This window comes from Suricata suricatta, chromosome 8 (genome assembly GCF_006229205.1).
Source record: "Suricata suricatta isolate VVHF042 chromosome 8, meerkat_22Aug2017_6uvM2_HiC, whole genome shotgun sequence".
NCBI lineage: Eukaryota > Metazoa > Chordata > Mammalia > Carnivora > Herpestidae > Suricata > Suricata suricatta.
Genome location: NC_043707.1, coordinates 75,437,251 through 75,456,979, shown reverse-complemented (window position 1 = coordinate 75,456,979; position 19,729 = coordinate 75,437,251). Strand labels below are relative to the sequence as shown.

General features: G+C 36.0%; 1 protein-coding gene across 4 annotated transcripts in view; it reads left to right on the top strand.

The window, feature by feature from the left end:
* The window catches only part of ADGRL2 (adhesion G protein-coupled receptor L2), a 177,343-nt gene that overhangs the window by 89,156 nt on the left and 68,458 nt on the right, over positions 1–19,729 (top strand). For all 4 annotated transcript variants that reach the window (XM_029948233.1, XM_029948232.1, XM_029948231.1 and 1 more), the window contains exon 3: positions 11,307–11,520. In XM_029948233.1, coding sequence (XP_029804093.1) covers positions 11,307–11,520 — 214 coding nt within the window. The remainder of the gene's footprint in view (positions 1–11,306; positions 11,521–19,729) is intronic.

Here is a 19,729-nt window from a genome sequence, read left to right as displayed (position 1 = left end):
AGAAGTCCTTTCAGGTTTTCGGGAAAGAAGAGTGCCTTTTACAGCATGTAGAGGAAAGACCTGAAATTTCTCCCCTTTTCAGTGGGAAACAGGTTAAATAGCTGACACTTTTTAAATGATTGAAGTGTTAGTGTGGGTAACAGTTTGTAAAAAGTCAAGATAAGAGTTGAGAGTGGCTTCAGGCTGTGTTAATCTTTCCTACCTGAAGTGAGAAGTAAATACTTCATAGCAATGTGTGTGGAGATATAATGCCTTTCTCTTCTAGAACACTTGTTTTAGTCAGCGGTGGTTAAATGTGATTACCTTTGGATGGCTGTTTGGGATCAAGAGAAATGAGTGGGTGGTTTTAGGGCAGTTTCAATGTAGTTAACTCAAATAAGTATTAGAATTTATATGAATTTGGCCCCTTATAGATACCTTTAATGAGGAAGCCAGTGGTTACATAAGTATCTTCTCCACAACTTTATAGTTTATTGTTGTCAATAAAGTTAATTGACATGGAAATCATCTATCCATTTACATTGTTCTCCCTCTTTGATTCAAGTTAAGTGTACCTTTTCAAGAATGAAATCATGACTAATAGTTTCTTGTGGGGTCTTTCTGGCATTAAAAAAATATTGGTTGTTTTATGTTTAAATATGCAAGGCATTAACAGAGAGACTTAAAATCCAAAGTTTGACTCTTCAGTCGGTGAGATCTAGCTGGGGAGTACTCTAAATGAGGTCTCTGCCCCTAACTAGTTTTATTTGTCAGGCTAATACAGTGACAGGAAAGGAATAAAATCTTATTGGTAGTATAACTTTTTACCTAAGTCATTGGGTGAAGGGATGAATCTCATAGTTTCGTATTTTTGCTTCTTGTTTAACTGCTTTTAAGAACAAACACTCTGAGATTGGGTGGGGTGGGAGTCGGTAATGGAATTTATAACAGAAGAGTAGTAAAAAAAAAAGTGTTAGAAAATTATATTAATCAATGTGGAAGTAGAAATAAATTATTGTGCCTGAAGATGATGAAATTGTTTTGTTACTTATTTTGATTGTATCTCTTATTTTGTTGTCTGTGAATAAATCATACAGAATTAAGAATTTTAATTTGATAATACAGTGTGAATGACTTGAGGAATTGAATTGTGGTGGTAACTTTTTTTCCTTAAAAAATTTTTTTAATGTTTATTTATTTTGAGAGATAGAGACCGTGTGTGAGTGGGGGAGAGGGAGAGAGAGGGAGACACAGAATCCGAAGCAGGCTCCAGGCTCTGAGCTGTCAGCACAAAGCACAAGGTGGGGCTCTGATTCACCAATGCAAGATTATAACCTGGAACACCCAGGTGCCCCTCTGATAGTAACTTCTTAACTTCATAACATCTTAATGTTATATTGGTTTTAGCTAGTTAGAAAAGATAATATAGAGAGTATTTCTTATTTACTGCAGTAGAAAAAAGAGAGGGGTAAAGTTGTTATTCTGTTTTTTGTAATCTTTTTACATGACCAATAACCAGGATTCCTGGATGATTGTGAACTCCTGCAGATCGTTTGTCACTTAAGGGTGCATTTTGTAGTTGAGGCCCACTGATTTGGGGACTCTAGTGAAGATACCGTGTTTGTTACGTATGTATTTTTTAATTTCATGGTATCTGGGTTTTAAAACACTTAATATATAGAAAAAGCTTTAATTGTGGCGTGTTTTTTTCCCTTATAAAAACATCTTTGTTTTATGTTTGGGTATATTTGACATCTTTTTTGTAAAAGGAATTAAAGTAGAAAATACAGCATACAATTAAATTAAATAAAAGTTGAATGCCTATGGTGTGTTATGCACTGTGCTGAAAACCAAAGTTACAAAAGTAAATAGGCTTCGCTTCTTTCTGCTGAGTACCTCAGAGTTGAGTAGAGGAGACATCACAAGTATCCAGACCTTTAGGAGCGTGTTGCCTCCTGACAGAGGAGCTCATGATTGTTCATTTGCTTACCTTAGTTCATTCATCTATCCATTTATTGACTGTATCTTTATTTTGGATTTAATTATCATTTTTTTAAAATGTTTTTTTATTTATTTTTGATACAGAGAGAGACAGAGCATGAGAGGGGGAGGGGCAGAGAGAGAGGGAGACACAGAATCCGAAGCAGGCTCCAGGCTCTGAGCTGTTAGCACAGAGCCTGACGCGGGGCTCGAACCCACAAACATGAGATCTGACCTGAGCCGAAGCCGGCCGCTCAACCGACTGAGCCACCCAGGCGCCCCGTTAAGTATCATTTTTTAACTTCCATTTATTTGTTAGGATTTTTTGAGTGTATCCTAATGTAAATCATAGTTTTTTTGGATATAAATTGGATATAAATAATAAAACCTAATATTCTTAATTTTTTTGGTTTGAAATGCCTCATGATTTAAAATTTATCCAAAATTAACAATGAACAAAAAAACCCACAGCCTGCAAGGCAAGAATGACACAAGAATCTAAGGCATATGATTCATAAATAGCGAGGTGATTACTTTGTAGTTTCATTGTCTTAAATTATTTGAACACTTTCTTCTACAAGAACTTTGTATTTCTGTAAGGATTAGATCTGTGTTTCATGCTAATGTCTACTTACACAAAAATTGCTACATTTTCGATGCCAGTGTGCCTATGCTAGGAAATGACATTGCATTGTCTTCATTTCCTTATTCTTGGCATGAAACAAGTTCAAAGGTGAAAGACGTTTTTGTTTGTTTGTTTGCTTTTACTCTCTGCATCGCATAGTTTTAGGTTCCTCACATATGACTATTGTTTCAACCTATCAGTCTTATGTGAGGAACCTAAGACTAAATATATATACACACACATATATATATAATGTTTGTTTATTTTTGAGAGAGTGTGAGCAGGGAAGGGGCAGAGAGAAAGGGGGACAGAGAATCCAAGCAGACTCCAGGCTCCGTGCTGACAGCAACAAGCTGATGCAGGCTCGAACTCATAAACCATGAGATCATGACCTGAGCCGAAGTCAGATGCTCAGCTGACTGAGCCACTCAGGCGTCCCAAAACAATTATATTTTAATGAACATACAAATATTAGATGTTTTAGGAGTTGATAAAATTTTTTTAATAAAATTATTTCTTAAATGGACTAATAGAATCACTAAAACAATAGAGTGACATTCTGTATACTTAGTGAAATGACTTCTTGACACACTGGCCTTTTCGTATAAAAAGATGGTTTTAAATTTTATTTATTTATTTATTTTTGAAGTGAACTTGGCACCCAACGTTGGGTTTGAACTTAAGACCCTGAGATCAAAGTTCACGTGCTTTACTGACTGAGACAGCCAGGTACCTCTCTCAAGGAATGTGTTCTTACACATTCTTGATGTTTGAAATTTTGTTTTAATGATCTCATGAGCTTTCAGAGAGAAATGTTGAGTTACTAGTGAAATAATTTATCTTCTTGGCTTGTTTTTAACGTTTTCATCTAAACTAAAATGAAATGAAAAAAAAGTTTTCTGGAAGCTTATAAGTTGTAGGTCAGCCTGGTTGAAATCATGTCCTCTCCTCATTAAGTATTTTTCTCATTTTCATTTTAGGGGAAAAAATTTCATTAACATATCGGAACAGAAATAAATCAGATTTCAATATGCCAGCACTCATAGGAGACTGTGGCTTGAGTTAATATTTGAGTAGAGCTTGAAGTCACGGCCTCAATCCCATCGAGGTCCCTGATAATCAGAAGGCATGGTGCTTACTGGGACCCTGGACGGCATGAGCAGTCGTGTCCATGACAAGGTTTAGTTCAAAGTAATTAAGAAAAACAGTACCAGAAAAGTTGATGTTTTTATATTATAGCTTAATAAGAAGACTTTTATAGGAATGTAGGATTTTAACAGCAATATGTATAAAGAGCAGACTGAATGGAGACAAAGTTAGAAAAGCCAAGTGCTCATAATCAAGTGCCTAAAAGTTTATCACAAATACCAGCTTATGGCAGAGTGTACTCTCTATTGCCAGAGTGGTATATATTCTTGCAAAAGTGCTCAGATGATGCAAAATCCAATGACAATTCTAATTCTGGTGGTACAGATTCCCGTCTGATAGCAGTGCATCTGTTTATTAGGAGTTATCCACTGAATGTGAATGATTTCAGTCCTAAGTCACTGCACCTGTTGCCCGGAGGTATTTATTCCAATCACTAGCCTAAAGCGCAGAGAGTTATTGCTTGACATTTTATAGCTTGGGGGGAAAAAAACCTGTCTTTTCAAAATCACTTGTTCAGAGTGGAGAAAATGGAGCAAAACAGTTCATTTTACTCTAAGCACCGCTATTTGGTGGTGTTCACATTTGCACAGCACAGAGCTACAATATTGATGTTTTGCTCACAGGGCCTCCCACAAATTGTTTCTTCGATTGTCAGGGTTGCAAGATGGATTGGATTACACTAGCTTGTTGGGGTGCTTTTTTTTTCCTTTGTTGAAATAGAAATAGATTGAAAATACAACAGAATAAATGTCATAGTAATAGGGTGATTAAAGGGCTTTAATTTGGGAATTTCTATATGTTGATTATGTTGATTGAACTGTTTCATTGAAAGCTTGACAAACAGACACACTATTTCTTTTGCTGCTCTTCATCCCCTAAGACTAGAAAGAACCCAGTACACACTACTAACTCTGCCCTCTGCTGCAGGGGTCTGTAGAGCTGCTGCTAATTGTTATTATCATTTGAAGAGGCATTAAAGTAACATTTAAGAATATGAACTGGGAGCTGCATTAATGTATGTCAAAACCTGACTTCATTCTTAGTGGATGGTATGATCATAGAAAAAGTAACTTTTCTGCGTCTCAGTTTCCTCCTTTATAAAATGGTGATAACGATACCACCTCTCTCAATTTTTTTTGTTTGTTTTTCGTTTTTGTTTTGTTTTTTTTGAAGATACTAGTCAGTAAATATTTTCTAAAGTCCTTAGGGGGATTTCTGGAGATGATGGGGTAAAGAGAGTGGCAAACAAAGCCTCTCCCAAAACATGTCTAAAACTGAACAAAATTGTGAACCACTATTTAGGGCTCTGGAAATTAACCAGAATCAACTGAGAAATTGAGAAGCATTTATTTATGAAAAGCTGTAGTATTTCTGGTATAAACAGTGGAAGTTCAAAGCCATCTAGCCTGGGGCTGCACCTACCCTCCACCCTCCATTCCTTCGATAAGTCTTTGTGGTTGTTTCATTGGGGCAAGGCTGGCCTTGAAATTCAGTGACTGCTGCCAGAGACAATTGGCTTGATTTGTTTGGAGTGGAGGATGGAAACCTGTGCCTGGCAGTGTTGCCAATACAAGGAGTAAATGCTGTGGTAAACAGATGGGAAAGACTCACAGCTCTGCTAGCCCCAGGTTGTGGTCCCTGTTGGGGAGACTGGAGGGCCAGTCTGAAACAAAACCAGGACGTCTTTGACACGAAAGGGCCAGAATTCTCTACATATTCTTGACTAAGTGGGAAGCTACACAGCTGAAGAGACGTGAGAGGAGTTGGCAGAAAATAAATAACTACAGCTAACTTGAAAACTGCCTGATGAGGGTGCTTGGGTGGCTCAGTCGGTTGAGCATTCAACTTTGGCTCGGGTCATGATCTCATGTGAATTCGAGCTCCACGTGGGGGCTCTGTGCTCACAGCCCAGAGCCTGGAGCCTGCTTCAGATTCTGTGTCTCCCTCTCTCTCTGAACCTTCCCCACTCATACTCTATGTTTCTGTCTCTCTCTCTCTCTCTCTCTCTCTCAAAAATAAATGAACATTAAAAAAAGAAGAAAACTGCCTGATGAACTTTGAATACTGTCCCCAACACACACACAGATGAATCAGCAGAGGGTGGAGGCCTTCTTACGGATTCCTACTGTTTGTGCCAGGTCTCTTCCCAGCCACTGACTGGTCACTAAGCTGTGCAGAGACAGGAGTGATCGCTAGGAAGCCGGGCTAGAAAATAAAAATAAGAATTAACAACAGCGAGCAGAGATAGTAGCCATACACTCTGAGGGAGACAGAGTCTGTAGATTAAATTCAGTCAAGATACTAAAAAGAAAATATCACAATAGCAGCAATTCTCAGGGGAAAGAAATCTGGGTACACAGTTGTTAGCAGAATATTATTTACAATGTCTAGTTTCCAATAACAAAAAAATATATAAGATATGCCTAGAAACAAGGAAATTGACCCATACTCAGGAGAAAAAGCATTCAACAGAAATTACCTCTGATGTGGGCCCAGATGTTAGATTTAACAGATAAAAATTTCAAAGTGGCTATTATGAATATGTTCAAAGATTAAAGGAAAACTACAACTATATTAGAGAATTAAGAGGAAATATGATGGCAGTGACTTAATAAATATGTGATCCCAATAGAGAAATAACTATTTTAAAAAGGCCTTTGAGAAATTCTTGGCACATCTTACTTATTATATCAGTGTGTTACAAATAACTTAACAATTTCCTCCCCAAACACCAGTTTCCCAGCTCTATCTGAACCCAAAGATTCTGAGTCAGGAGGTCTGGATTAGGGGTTGAAGATCCTGTCTTTCTAAAAACACTTAACCAGATGACTCTTACGCAAAATCGTGTTTAGGAATCCATTACACCGTCCTGGCAAGTGACTTAAATATTTATAAAAAATTTTTAATACCCATTTTAAACATTTAAGAATTGCATCATATACAAAGGAAAAAAGTATAGTTAAGAAACAGTGGACGTACCTGTGATTTTTTTCCCGTGACTCAATATAGCAAGTCATTAATGTGATATAAATAAAGGAGTAAATAACTATTTAGAAGTAAGATTTGTACCATCTTCTCATAATTTTTTCTTAGTGAAAATATTGATTTTAACAATATTAATTGCCACAGTTGTATTTTAGACTTTTCCAAACTTCAAAGTATCATTGTGAGTAGAAAAGGTTGAACCCCAAACCCTTGAAGTTTTCAGGGAAATAGTGGGAAGTGGGCAAAGAAGGCACAGCAACTTACATTTTTCTAAAAAGTGTATGTCAGTTTTTCTTTTGATCCCATAACTGACCCATGTTTATTTTATCCCTTTCACTGTCTTCGATTAAAATAATCTAGGAAAATGTCTGTCTGTGATTGGTGTCAACACTGCGTGCCTAGTTCATCACATGTGCTTTAGATAATCATTTTGATAGTACTGTATAGTCTGTGTGATTGTGCCACAACACATCCAGGTTAGCGTTCTTCTGTATGTTTATATTTTAAAGAAATAGAGCAAAGAATTATTACGTAGTGATCATTTGAAAATGTCAGAATATCGTGTGTTACTTGGTGAAAAGGAGCTTGCCTGTTTAGAATCACAGATTGGTAAAATTGGGTACAGCTTTGAAATAACTTTAATTCTTCAGAAAAAGAAATTAAAACCCAGAAAGGTAAAATGATTTATGACTTAGCCAAGGTCAAAAGGCTGACCCAGACACAGTTTAGTATTTAGTACTCATTACATATGTACATATTTGAGCAATGTAGACTAAGCTCCCTCTGCACAAATGGCACACAACACTACATTTCTGAAAATACAAGTTTCCTTATTTGTATGTTTCGCGAACACTTCCCATAGTTGTTTCCTGTCAAATTTACTAACATTCATTGGTGGGTTTCAGACTGCATGAAAACTAATAAAATTATTATCAACGAGGGGGCTTGAGAAAGTCATGCAGTACTTTTCTCTTTCATGGTCATCTGGAGTCTGAGAACTCTGCGTGCCTTACATTTGAATTCTTAGTAATCCTGGAGACTGAACTTAATGCCTTCGTTTCATACTCTGTACAGTGGATACTATAAAAGTAACCTAGTCCACTGTTTTTTGTTGTTGATGATGTTGCTTAAAACAAAAAGAGTGCCCCCCAGAAAGCATTTAACGTAGTGTCAGAGCATATTAATTGCTTTGTAAATGTTAACTCTTAATAATACAGTAAAACCTTAGATTGCAACTTGTTCTGTGAATGTTCTGGAAGATGAGTAAGCATTTCTAATAAACTTGAACTTGATAAACACGTGATGTTTTGCAGTATGAAAAGTGTATGTTGCTGACTGTCACATGATCACAACTGAGCCAATGGTTCTTGGCATTCACTTTGATATGCAAGTGTTTTGACTTACCAGCATGTTTTTGGAACAAATTATGCTTGCAAACCACGGTTTTTGGGATTCACTTTTCTGTCTTCCTATTTGAATTTTTATATTCCTGATTGGAAACATAGGATTTAAATTCATGAAAGTTTATAAACATGTAACTCGTCTTTCTTTGTGAGAAACACTAATGAACCCCAGCAGGACCTAGAAAATAATAAATCAGCAAAATGTAAATATTTTTCTTTTTTGAGGATAGCACATCATTTTCATTGATTGTAAAAGGTTTATCTATTTCTTAATGCTTACTATTTTTATTTCCATTATCAAAGGATAAAGGATTTTTTTCTGTGCCATCATAGTCTAGCAGGAAGTTATAAATTAAGAAATGAATATGCTTAATATCATGGAGTAATAATAAATACTTTAGTAAAGATACATACAAAGTTCAGTGGAAACAGAGGGGAGAGAGGAAGAATTTATAAAGGAGAACACTTATGATGCAAAACAATAGACACTGTCGCATTGAATAAAACAATATTCACTGTTAAGAACTCATTCAGTTCTGTGCAGGGAAAGTATGAGTACCATGGTCTCTCTTCTCCAGAAGATTCTACATTAGAAATCTAAATTATTAAAGTGTGTTGATCTTTCTGTCTCTTTTTCTTTTTCTTTTTTCTTATTTTGCCTGTTTGGATGACTGTACCTAAGGATTAAAAATCTTCTCTGAATTACCAAAACAGCAGGACACTCAACAATGCAACTTCTTAAATATCTCTCAAAAGCAGAGGAAATTTCACTTAGAACCGTAACTGTAATCCTGAAGAACTCCAAAAGTTAAGGGCTTAATTTAAAAACCACAGTGATTCATGATACCCTATATTTTTGACAAGTAGTGAAAGTTGTCAATTATGGCTCCAAGCCAGTCTTCTAATAATGTGTTCTAACATTCATAATATTTCCTAATAATATAAATTTGTTCTCATTTATTAAGGAATTATAATTGCAAAGTATCTCTGGCTTTAAAATACTCTGTGCTTCAAATTTTTTATGATGCTTGTTTGAATTTCCACACAGCTTTTGCCACTGAAATGAAGCTCTAAAGCCTATTTTCAGTCAAAACGAGTATAGGAATACTAGTTTGAATTATTTGTATGGGCAGTACAGTACAGTATCAGGAAACAGAAGAAGCAATCATATGTGTAAAAGTTTATTTGTGAACTTTGAAACGTCGGCCTATTTAAAACTATCTGTCTTGACATTTGTCTAGCTCCATTTCTGTATTCCTTCTTCATTGATGATGTGCCTTCTCACATACTTTAATACTTCATAAGACCATAACCCCTCTTGGAGCACCTGGGTGGCTCAGTTGGTTAAGTATCTGACTTCAGCTCAGGTCATGATCTCACGGTTCATGGGTTCAAGCACCGCATCGACTCTGTGCCGAATGCTTGCTCACAATCTAGAGCTTGCTCCAGAATCTCTGTCTCCTTCTCTCTGTGCCCCTCTACCGCTCTGTCTTACTTTATCTCTCAAAAGTAAAGAAATGGTAAAAAAAAAAAAAAAAAAAAAAAAAGGACCATAAACCCTCTTAATGAAAACCTCCCAAGTCTGGGATGTGGCCCAATCCTCTGAAGTTTTCTGTGCTCTAAATTGTGTCTTTTTCTGCTGTCCTCATTCCAGTTACATCTTTAGTTTTCTCAGTAGAACTGAGAGCTGAGCCAAGTCTGAGAATTGGTGATTTTTAAGTCATATCAAAATGTAACCCAGTCACCCTTCTGTTAGAAAGAAGGTGCATGTTCTGCTAAGTGATTTATTTCATTGAATTAGTAAGAGGCATCGTACAATAACGTTTAAGAGAACAGGTTTGGGCATTGGATTGACCTGGACATAACCCAGTTTCTCAACTTGAAGTTCATAACTTGGTATTATTCATTTCCGAGTGTGAGGGCGGGTTTTTGTCCTATAAAAGGGGATATAAGGGATAGTTTATGTGATGTGGAGTAATTAATTAAAAGGATAGAAGAAAAATACTAAAATTATGCTCATCTTTTATAACAGGAATGTGTGAGATGGTGACAGGTTAGTAAACCTTGAGGCTACGTTGGAGAAGTTTTTAATAATGGTAGCTAACTCATAGGTAGAACACCAGCACAGGGAGTATGGGCCTCTCGCACACATAGTTCTTCTGGCTGTTCTTGGCTTTCCCAGTGTTTACCCTTTGTCCAGTGCTGTGTTAGTACTTTATAGGTCCTGTGGTTGCTCACTTAAAATTCTCACTTTTTATTCCATCTGGGAATCTTTTTTCAGCACTTAGGAACAGTAGTTTTCTGCCCTCTTTCTAATACACCACACTGGAATTCATGTAGTACTTTTAATTGAGCAGTATTATGTACCTTATTTCATTTTAGAGTCACACAGGTTGGAACAGTCACATCCCAGGTGTTTCATCTCTGTTCTATAGGCGACAAAAGTGACTCAGATCAGTGTTGCCCTTCCCGGGTTATTTCAGCTTGTCAGACTCGATTGGAGCAGTGCTGGCTCCTTTGGGGGCCAACTGCTGCATGCTTCCATTTAGGCCAGTTTTAAATAAAGTGTCTGTAAATTGAAACAAGTTAATTGTGCCATACGTGTATTAGTGTCATAGCATTTTATTTTTTCCAGGTGGGAGGGGCTGCTATGACAGAAATACTTTTTTAAGATGATGCTAACAGCAACTAATGGGTCTACATTAAATGAGAAAGTAAAGTCACTGTATATCAGAGCTTTTATTCCACTGCCTAAATGAAGATTGTTTCTCGATTAGTTGTTACATTCTATATTTGTAAAACTTGTCATTATTCATAAATCCATTGATTAAGTTTGTCCTTTTTCTTTGGATTTACTCAGAAAGAGCCACTTAGTTTCTTATTGTGAATAGATTATATGTGAATAGATTATACAGATAGTATTTTGCTAGAGTAATTTAAATTTTATTATACAGATGAATAGTCCAGCTAAAGATACATATTTAAAAAAAACTCAAGATATCTTGATCTGTAGTGAAGAATCAAGGAATTACTTACTACATTTATGAATGGATGACTTAAAAATTGTACTTTTTATGACATCTCGAATATAGACTTGAACCGTATTACTTGAAAATGCCTTATTAAAATAATGTATTTCATACATGTCTTAATTTTAATTTTCTTTCTTTTTTTTCACGTTTAAGGTTTCAGCAGAGCAGCTTTACCCTTCGGGTTAGTTAGGCGAGAATTATCCTGCGAAGGTTATTCTATAGATCTGCGATGTCCGGGCAGCGATGTCATCATGATTGAGAGCGCGAACTATGGTCGAACAGATGACAAGATTTGTGATGCTGACCCATTTCAGATGGAGAATACAGATTGCTACCTCCCAGATGCCTTCAAAATTATGACTCAAAGGTGAGTACTTATGTGTTATTATCCCATTTTAGCTACTGCACCCAAAGTAGGTTGAATAGAGTCCATTCTGAGCCCATTTATTAAACTGACTGAGGGTTTTACCTACTAATGTTGGTTTCTACTTCTAAGCACTCAACATGTAAATCTCTATATCATTTTTATATAGGTTGACATGACAGAAAGAATATGAAATATGTATCTCTTGATATTTATATATCATAAGATACCGAGTAAAGAATATTTCAGATGTAATTTTGTTTTCTGGGTCTGTAGAATTTTGAAATGTTTTTGTAACATCAAGAATGTTTAACTGTCTGGATCTTTAGCAATATTTGGTCTTTATTTTTTTTTTAAGTTTATTTATTTATTGCATGAGAGAGAAAGAGAGCAAGAACACACACCCACAAGTGGGGGAGGGACAGAGAGAGAGAGAGAGGGAAAGAATTCCAAGCAGGCTCTACACCGTCAACACAGAGCGGGACTCTGGGCTCGAGCTCACGAACCATATCCTGACCTGAGCAGAAATCAAGAGTGGGGTGCTTAACCAACGGAGCATCCAGGTGCCTCAGGTCCTTAATGTTGTAATTAATATTTTTTACAGCAAAAATGGGCAGAGAAAGTACAGAGAATTACCATACTCCCATTGCTACAGAGGCACAACCTCCCGAGTTATCAGTATCCTGCATCACAGTGGTACCTTTGTTACATCCATACCTCTTTATCACCCAGAGTTTATAGTTTACATTAGGGCTCATTCTTGGTGTTGTATATTCTATGGATTTTGGCAAATTTATGATGGCACATGTCCACCATTGTAGTATTTAGAAAAAATTTGCCATTCTGATAGGTGTGTAGTGATATCATATTGAACATCTTTTAATATGCTTACTTATATTCTGTGTGTCTTTATTGGTGAGGCGTTGTTCGGGTCTTTTGCCCATTTTTCAATTAGATTTTTTTTTTCTGAGTGAGAGAGTGCATGAGAGAGCAAGCAGGGGAAGGGCAGAGGGAGGAGAGAGAGAAGATTTTAAGCAGATTGTAGGCCCAGCACAGAGACTGATGTGGGGCTCATCTTACAACTGTGAGACCATTCCCTGAACCAAAATCGAGAGTTGGACACTTAACCAACTGAGCCACCCAGAAACCCTATTCATTTTCTTTCTGTTGAATTTTAAGATGTCTTTATACATTTTGGGTAACAATTCTTTATCAGATAGGGTTTTTGCAAATATTTACTGTCAGTGTGTGGTTTATCTTCTCATTCTCTTGATCCTTAGCTTTAAAAAACAAACAAAATACAGCCGATTCAAGCTAAGAAAGTATTTACTGGGCTTTCTCTCTTTTTCTTCCCCCCGCTCCCATCATATATATATTTCATTGGTTAATATTGTGTTTTAAAAATGATGTGTTGGAAAATGTTTTATAAAATTAAAATACATAAATAATACCTCATAACGGGATAATTTTCTTCCTGTATATAGGTAGAATATCACAAAACTGCTGAGAATAGGTATTGCCTTTCCTTTGCCTTAACACACACACATAACTCTGCTCTCGCTCACGCTCTCTCTCTCTCTCTCTCTCTCTGTCTCTCTCTCTTTCCCCTCACTTTTGCTACACTTGGCACTTTAATTAAAATTTTCTTATATATAACATATTAAAATTGTGGTTAGTTATGGTCAAACTAGTACAGTAATATCCAGCAGTTCTAGTTATTTAGAATGTAGAGACTCTCTGAAGGAACATCTAAGTATCACAGAGCTCATTATACATTTTTGCTCTTGTCTTTTGGTTACTAGGAAAACCCTTCCTCTTTCTACTCAAAGATTTCACCTTCTCCTGCCTCTTCCCCCTACTCTGGACACAATATTCTGTCTAGCTTTCTTGCTTATTTATTAGTCTATCTTAAAGTAGAATAGCAAGTTTTCCAGACTGAGTCTGGTTAGTGTAGGCAAAATGAAAATATCAAGTGGTGGCAAGAGACGATGAAGAAAAAAATGGAAAAACTTTAACAGAAAAATCCACGCCAAAGGAAGATGGGTACAAATTGCTGTAAAATCTCTGATTTCACAGAGACTGTGTATTAGCATAATTTTTGATAGCACATTATGAGTAGTTTTTTTGATGTTAATGCTGATCAAGATGCTGTTTAAAAACCCAGAGAACTTATACAAGACTTTTGAAAGATTTCCATCAAAACATTTTTATTTTAGCGGTGCCTGACTGGCTCAGTCGGAGCATGGGACTCTTGATCTCAGGATTGTGAGCTTGAGCCCCACATTAAGTATAGAGATTACTTAAGAAAATATGTAAGATCTTTTTTGAAAACTTTTTATTTTTAGTTCTTAAAGTGTTATAAACAAGACAAAATCCTATTTGCATAAATGGTATTTGAGAAAGGTTTTTTAAATTAAAAAAAAGTTCATTATGGATTATGTAGCATTTGGAATGCTTACTTGGAAGCATGGATTCTGTACTCCCGTAAAATTGTAATAGAACAGTTTGCACATAGTGTTTCAAAAGTTGGGAACTGCCCATGCTAGAAACACAATAAAGGCAGCCACTAATGTTTATCCATTCTTTATGCTGTTGAACTAGAAGTAGGCCAAAGAGAAATGGGAAGTAAAGAATTATTACATAAAATTACCTGTTTTTACAAAATTGATAGGCAAAAAAGTAGTGGAGTTGGTACAAGGAGAGGGTCTTGAAAAGCTGGCCTTGGGGAAAGGTACTTTGTAGGTCGCTTATCTTTGTTGATTTATACATTTAAATACAAAATTCAGTATCCAACAAAATATATGCATTATCATATTTTATCTATTAAATATAATTACATATTATAGCATATATACAAGATAATATAGCAAGTTATTTTTAAGGTTTCATGATGTTATAAAAGCAGGGCTGCAGTTTTGATAATTTAAGTTTTTATTATTTATTTTGATAGAGTGAGCGGGGAAGGGGTACATAGAGAGAGGGAGAGAGAGAATTCCAAAAGGGTTCCACACTGTCAGCATGGAGCTGATGCTGGGCTTGAACCTACAGACTGAGTTCATGACCAGAGCTGAAACCAAGCACTGGACACTTAACTGGCTGAGCCACCCAGGTGCCCCAATAATACTTTTAAAGGGAACCAGAGTTTTGGGGTATTTAAATTTTGTGAATGCATAGCCTTGTCCTGTGTACCCTTGTTATCAAAACATCCAAACAGTTTATGATGTTTTAATGCAAATAAAGAGTTAATTCCAAAACTAGCTGTATAAACCCCATTTTTAAATTGTATTATATTGGTGGCTTATAATTATTTAGTCAGCACAGTGACAATTTAAACAAATCAAACAAAAACAACCCTTTAGGGGTGCACGGGTGGCTCAGTTGGTTGAGCATCTGACTTTGGCTCAGGTCATGATCTCACAGATCCTGAGTTCAAGCCCCACGTCGGGTTCTGTGCTGACAGCTCAGAGCCTGGAACCTACTTAGGATTGTGTCTCCCTCTTTCTCTGCCCCTCCCCTGCTTTCTGTCTGTCTGTCTGTCTGTCTCTCTCTGAAAAATAAATAAACATTAAAAAGATTTAAGCAAGAACACTTTAGTGACAATGAAGACAATGTTAAGAGGACTTAAAAAGGAGTTTCATAGCGTTAGCTTATAAGAACTCCATTCTACGTGCATCAGAATATAACCCATTAAGGAAGTCTACCATATTTGACTGGTACAAGTGTGGGGCGTGAACTTGACCCCCAGATCAGAGTCTTATGCTCAGCAGCTAAGCCAGACAGGCAGCCCATTTTTTTAACTATATCCCTGGTTTTTTTTAATGAAAAATACTTTCCAGTATTTACAAATAAAGTAAGAATTATTTTTACAATAATCCTAATAATTTGGCAAATTTTCTGTTTATAACTGTCAGAAAATATGATATTCAGTAATGTAGGAAAATGACTTTGTTTTGCTTTAGGAAAAAAAATTCTCTTTAGAAAGCTCAAGTAAAAGCACTTGACATTTTCTATTAAATTTCTAAAATGTAATGATGGAGATACACACAAATTTAAATATTATTAACATATGTTTGTCCTCTTCCCTTACTGTCATCACTTCAACCGTTCAGAGTCAAGTAAATAAATATACTTGTAATTCTGACTGCCGTGGTGGTAAAGTATTAATAATTGTTATTTATTCTTCATTTTCTATTCCCTGTTCATTGAAAAGTGTGAAACCAAGGCTCTGTTAGAAACTGGTAGTACGCTTGTCTTACAAGTACACCAAATGACTCACCCTAAAAAATGAGAAATGAACTTCTTTCCTAAAATGATAAGTATTTAATACTCTACAAAGTAATCACCACGAGAGAGAGTATTTTTAGCACTCTTTGAAGATAATTATAAAACTGTGCAAGGCACGCCTGAGTGGTTCAGTAGGTTAAGCATCTGACTCTTGATTTCGGCTCAGATGATGATTTCATGGTTTGGTGGGCTTGAACCCTACATTGGGCTCTCTAGACTGACACTGTGGAGTCTGCTCCTGATTCTGTCTCCCCTCATGCCCACCCCTCTCAGAATAAATAAACCAACTAAAAAAATTTTTTTAAAGAGTAAAACATGTGAAATAGCTTTAGCACTTCGATTTCATTAAACCAAAAAGGAAACAAACAAAATACCTTACTACTACTCTGAAGTATTTAATAAATAAGTAAATTAGAGTTTTGCTAACAGTACCGGGTTTTTGCAGCACTTGGGTACAATCTAGTTAGTGTCTTAAAGTGATGTGCTAAATTGTAATGCCATTTATGACTGTCCCTGTGTTCAAGTTCTTCACTGGGAAAGCCTGCCCATCCTGATGAAGGTAGTTTGCTGCCTTATACTATGCTTTATAATATGCCCTTAAGTTTTGTAACCCTTTGGTTTAAAGATCTGAAAGTAAATGTGTTCTTCCCTCCCTCCCCCAATGTGTAAAGTTAGGTTAGTGTGCGTGGGTAGGTGAGATTTACAGAGTATGAGTTACAGAGTTAACTCATACTATCAGATATGCACCAGTGTACTGCTGTCAATACACAGAGGTTCTAAAAGTGATCTGTATTCCTCTCACGAAGAGAGAATACATGCCTTCGTTTTCCCCTATGGTAGGTAGGAAAGGTATATTTGTGTATTTGATTCAAAACTAAGCTGTTTTTGTATTAAAATTGACCAAGACATAAAAGGACTGTCTTAAAAGTGGAGAACTAGTTCATTCCTTTAAATGAGCTTCTGGCCGAAATTTTAGCCCACATATAGATAGCAACTGGCTAGAACCTCATAACTATGTTACATTTCTAGGGTTTTTTAGGTTCATTTATTTATTTTGAGAGAAAAAGAATGCACTGTTATTAAATAAAATTCAGTGTGTTTTTGTGGTTATACTACCCATACAGGTTTTTTTAAGTTTATTTGGGAACAAAGTTGCATATAAATAAACAGTTCAGCAAGAGATTGTTTATACAGATTTGGTGCTCACAAGAGTGGTGAAGGAATATACAGATGAAGCAAATGTTAATGTAAAGTTGACATTTGCTGGTGAATAGATGAGATCATTCACAGAAGTTACATAGTTTGAGCATGCAAAAACTCCGGAGTACACCTGAGTATAAGGGACAGAAGTAGTTGCCATCAAAGAAAACAGGTCAGGCACAGAAAGATAATGTTTCATAAAGCCAATAGTAAAGTTAATAGCAATAGCAAGAGTAAAATAATAATAGTAAAGTATAAATGATGGACACTTTTTTCTTGTTGGTACTGAAGACTTATTCTGTCTGCATTTTTATTCTGTCCAGATAGCCCAAATAAAAGAACATTTAGGGTTTTCATGATAGAGTTTCAGAATAGATATCAAGAAAATAGGATTCAGCCTTGCCTAGACCAGAAGAATTAAGTATTTCCCTACTCACAGAACCAACAATGAATAAATACATGACCTAGATTTATAAAGTAGGCATACTATTCAGGGATTTTTGTCTTAAAAGGAAAAAAAAAATCTAGCTTCTAGAACTCGGGTACAATTTCATTAAATTAAGCTAAGTCAGTAGGTGCCAAAACTTATTTCAGAGCCTAGATCGTTCCTCGCAAAGGTTAGGATGATGGAAGTAAGCTCGGATATATAGGAACCAAATCAGTTTGTTCCTGTCCTACATCCCATTCAGTAACTTTTCTAACCCTTGAAATTCCCTCTTCTAAACCTATCAGTGTCCCATCCAACTATTTCCAAGCATAACTGCATTTTATTTAACAGGCCAATCCAACAGCAACTCAAGTGGTGACTGTTTCTTTTATGTTAGAGTGTTTGAAGAAATGTGTTGTTGTATAGTATGTGCATTACTTTTTCTTTTCCGTGACTCATTACATTACAGGAGATGCAGAGTGAGTCTGGAAATTTAGTGCATTATTCACAGCATGCAGTGAGAAATAAGACTCTGTGGAAAGCGCCATGCACGCCTTAGTCTGGCATAAGCACACAGGTCTTTCCCTCTGCCTTTCGACCTTTTATTCTTTCCACTAGTCCAGGCACATAGACCCTCTGTGGGCATGGGTGTTGGGGACGTATGTGATTGTTTCTATGTTGACAGAGTTACGGAATAACATTGTTAGACTGCTGAGGAACTTGGGACTCCTCATATTCCAGCTCTATTTCATTACATCAGGGAATCGGCGGCCACTGCATTCAGTACATTTAGTTCACACAGCAGCCTGTATATTCTCACTGATTTTGAAAATATCCTTGAGAAGAAGTGGCAACATGATAGGCCTCTTTTCACCCTGTGAACTTTTAAAAAGGTTGAATTATTTGTGATAGGGACTGAAACTTCAATTCGTCTCTGCCTCAAATGTCGTTAATATCTTCATGATATGAACACTTATTATTAAATAATAATAACTAATATCAAATAATAATTCTGCTGTCTAACCTTTTAAAATCCACTTCGGTTATTTTTAACTATACTGATAAGACATTAAGTGTGTATAAGATATTTAAAAGAGATATACACACAAAACAAAAAAATCATACAAAACCTTCCTTTGAGAACTGATGAATATTGGAAGCCTCTCAAAATGTACCCAGAAAATCCATGAAAGTGCAGCCACAGTTCTGCCAGTGTTCTGTGACAGACTTCATGATTATAGATTCCAGCGTGGGTACCCTCTCCTCAACATACAACACCTTCTCAACTTTTATATTGATCATTCAGTCTTCGTAAAGAAGTTTTGTATCCAAGTCCGAGCTTTCTTACAGTTTTTTTTTAATTATTTTTGTCTCCTGACCTCTCTTTACAGGTAACAATATATTTAAAACCTGTTCTTCTAAGATATTCATATCCCATCCTTATTAATGGAACTTTTTTAGAAGGAGAAAAATAGCCAAATTTGCCTTTTCACCTAATTTGATATTTTATAATGTTTTTGGTGTTTGTGTATTTTATTCTTACATTATTATAAATACTTACTGGTCAGGGATACTTTTGCTTAGTTTATTGATTCATCGAATCTATCCCTTCTCATAGGATTTAAGCCTGCCATTTCTGAAGAACTAATTCTTACCTTTACGCAGCTTATCCCAAGGGCTTTTATCTGTCTGTGGTGTCGGGTTTATCAGCCATTTGTCCGTTAAGATGAAATGTATCTGGGGAAAGATGAATAACTCAGATACTACTATCTCGTCATCTCTGCGCATTGGACTTAGGTTATTTTCTGTTAGGTGATGGATTTCCACTAATTCTTCACTTTGGGCCGATTTGTTTTAAGACATCGAACTGTAATTACAAGCACCTCTCTTTGGCCAAGGATTGGGAGGTTACTAGTATAGACTCTTGAACCTTAGTGTAGTGATAAATAACCATTAAAGCTCTAATTGGTATATCTAATTGGACACATACTTTGCATGTCACTTACTGATGGGCATTTAAACCAAAGCATTCATTATAGGAAGGGGAGACTAGTGGCAGTCATAAACATGGAACATATTAAACATTCACATTTACTATGCAAGAAAGACTAATAAATTGTAAGATGGCTTAGAAGACAGATAATCTAAATATCCCTTACGACCCTGATTATCAAATATAGTAGGAAAAAAACAATGTCACGTCAAAGATTCTGCTCTACAGGGTCCTCTGTTTCTCCTTTTAAAATGAAAATTAGTAAACAGTTCTAACTGGATAATGAGGGCTAAGAGAATAAGTGTGAA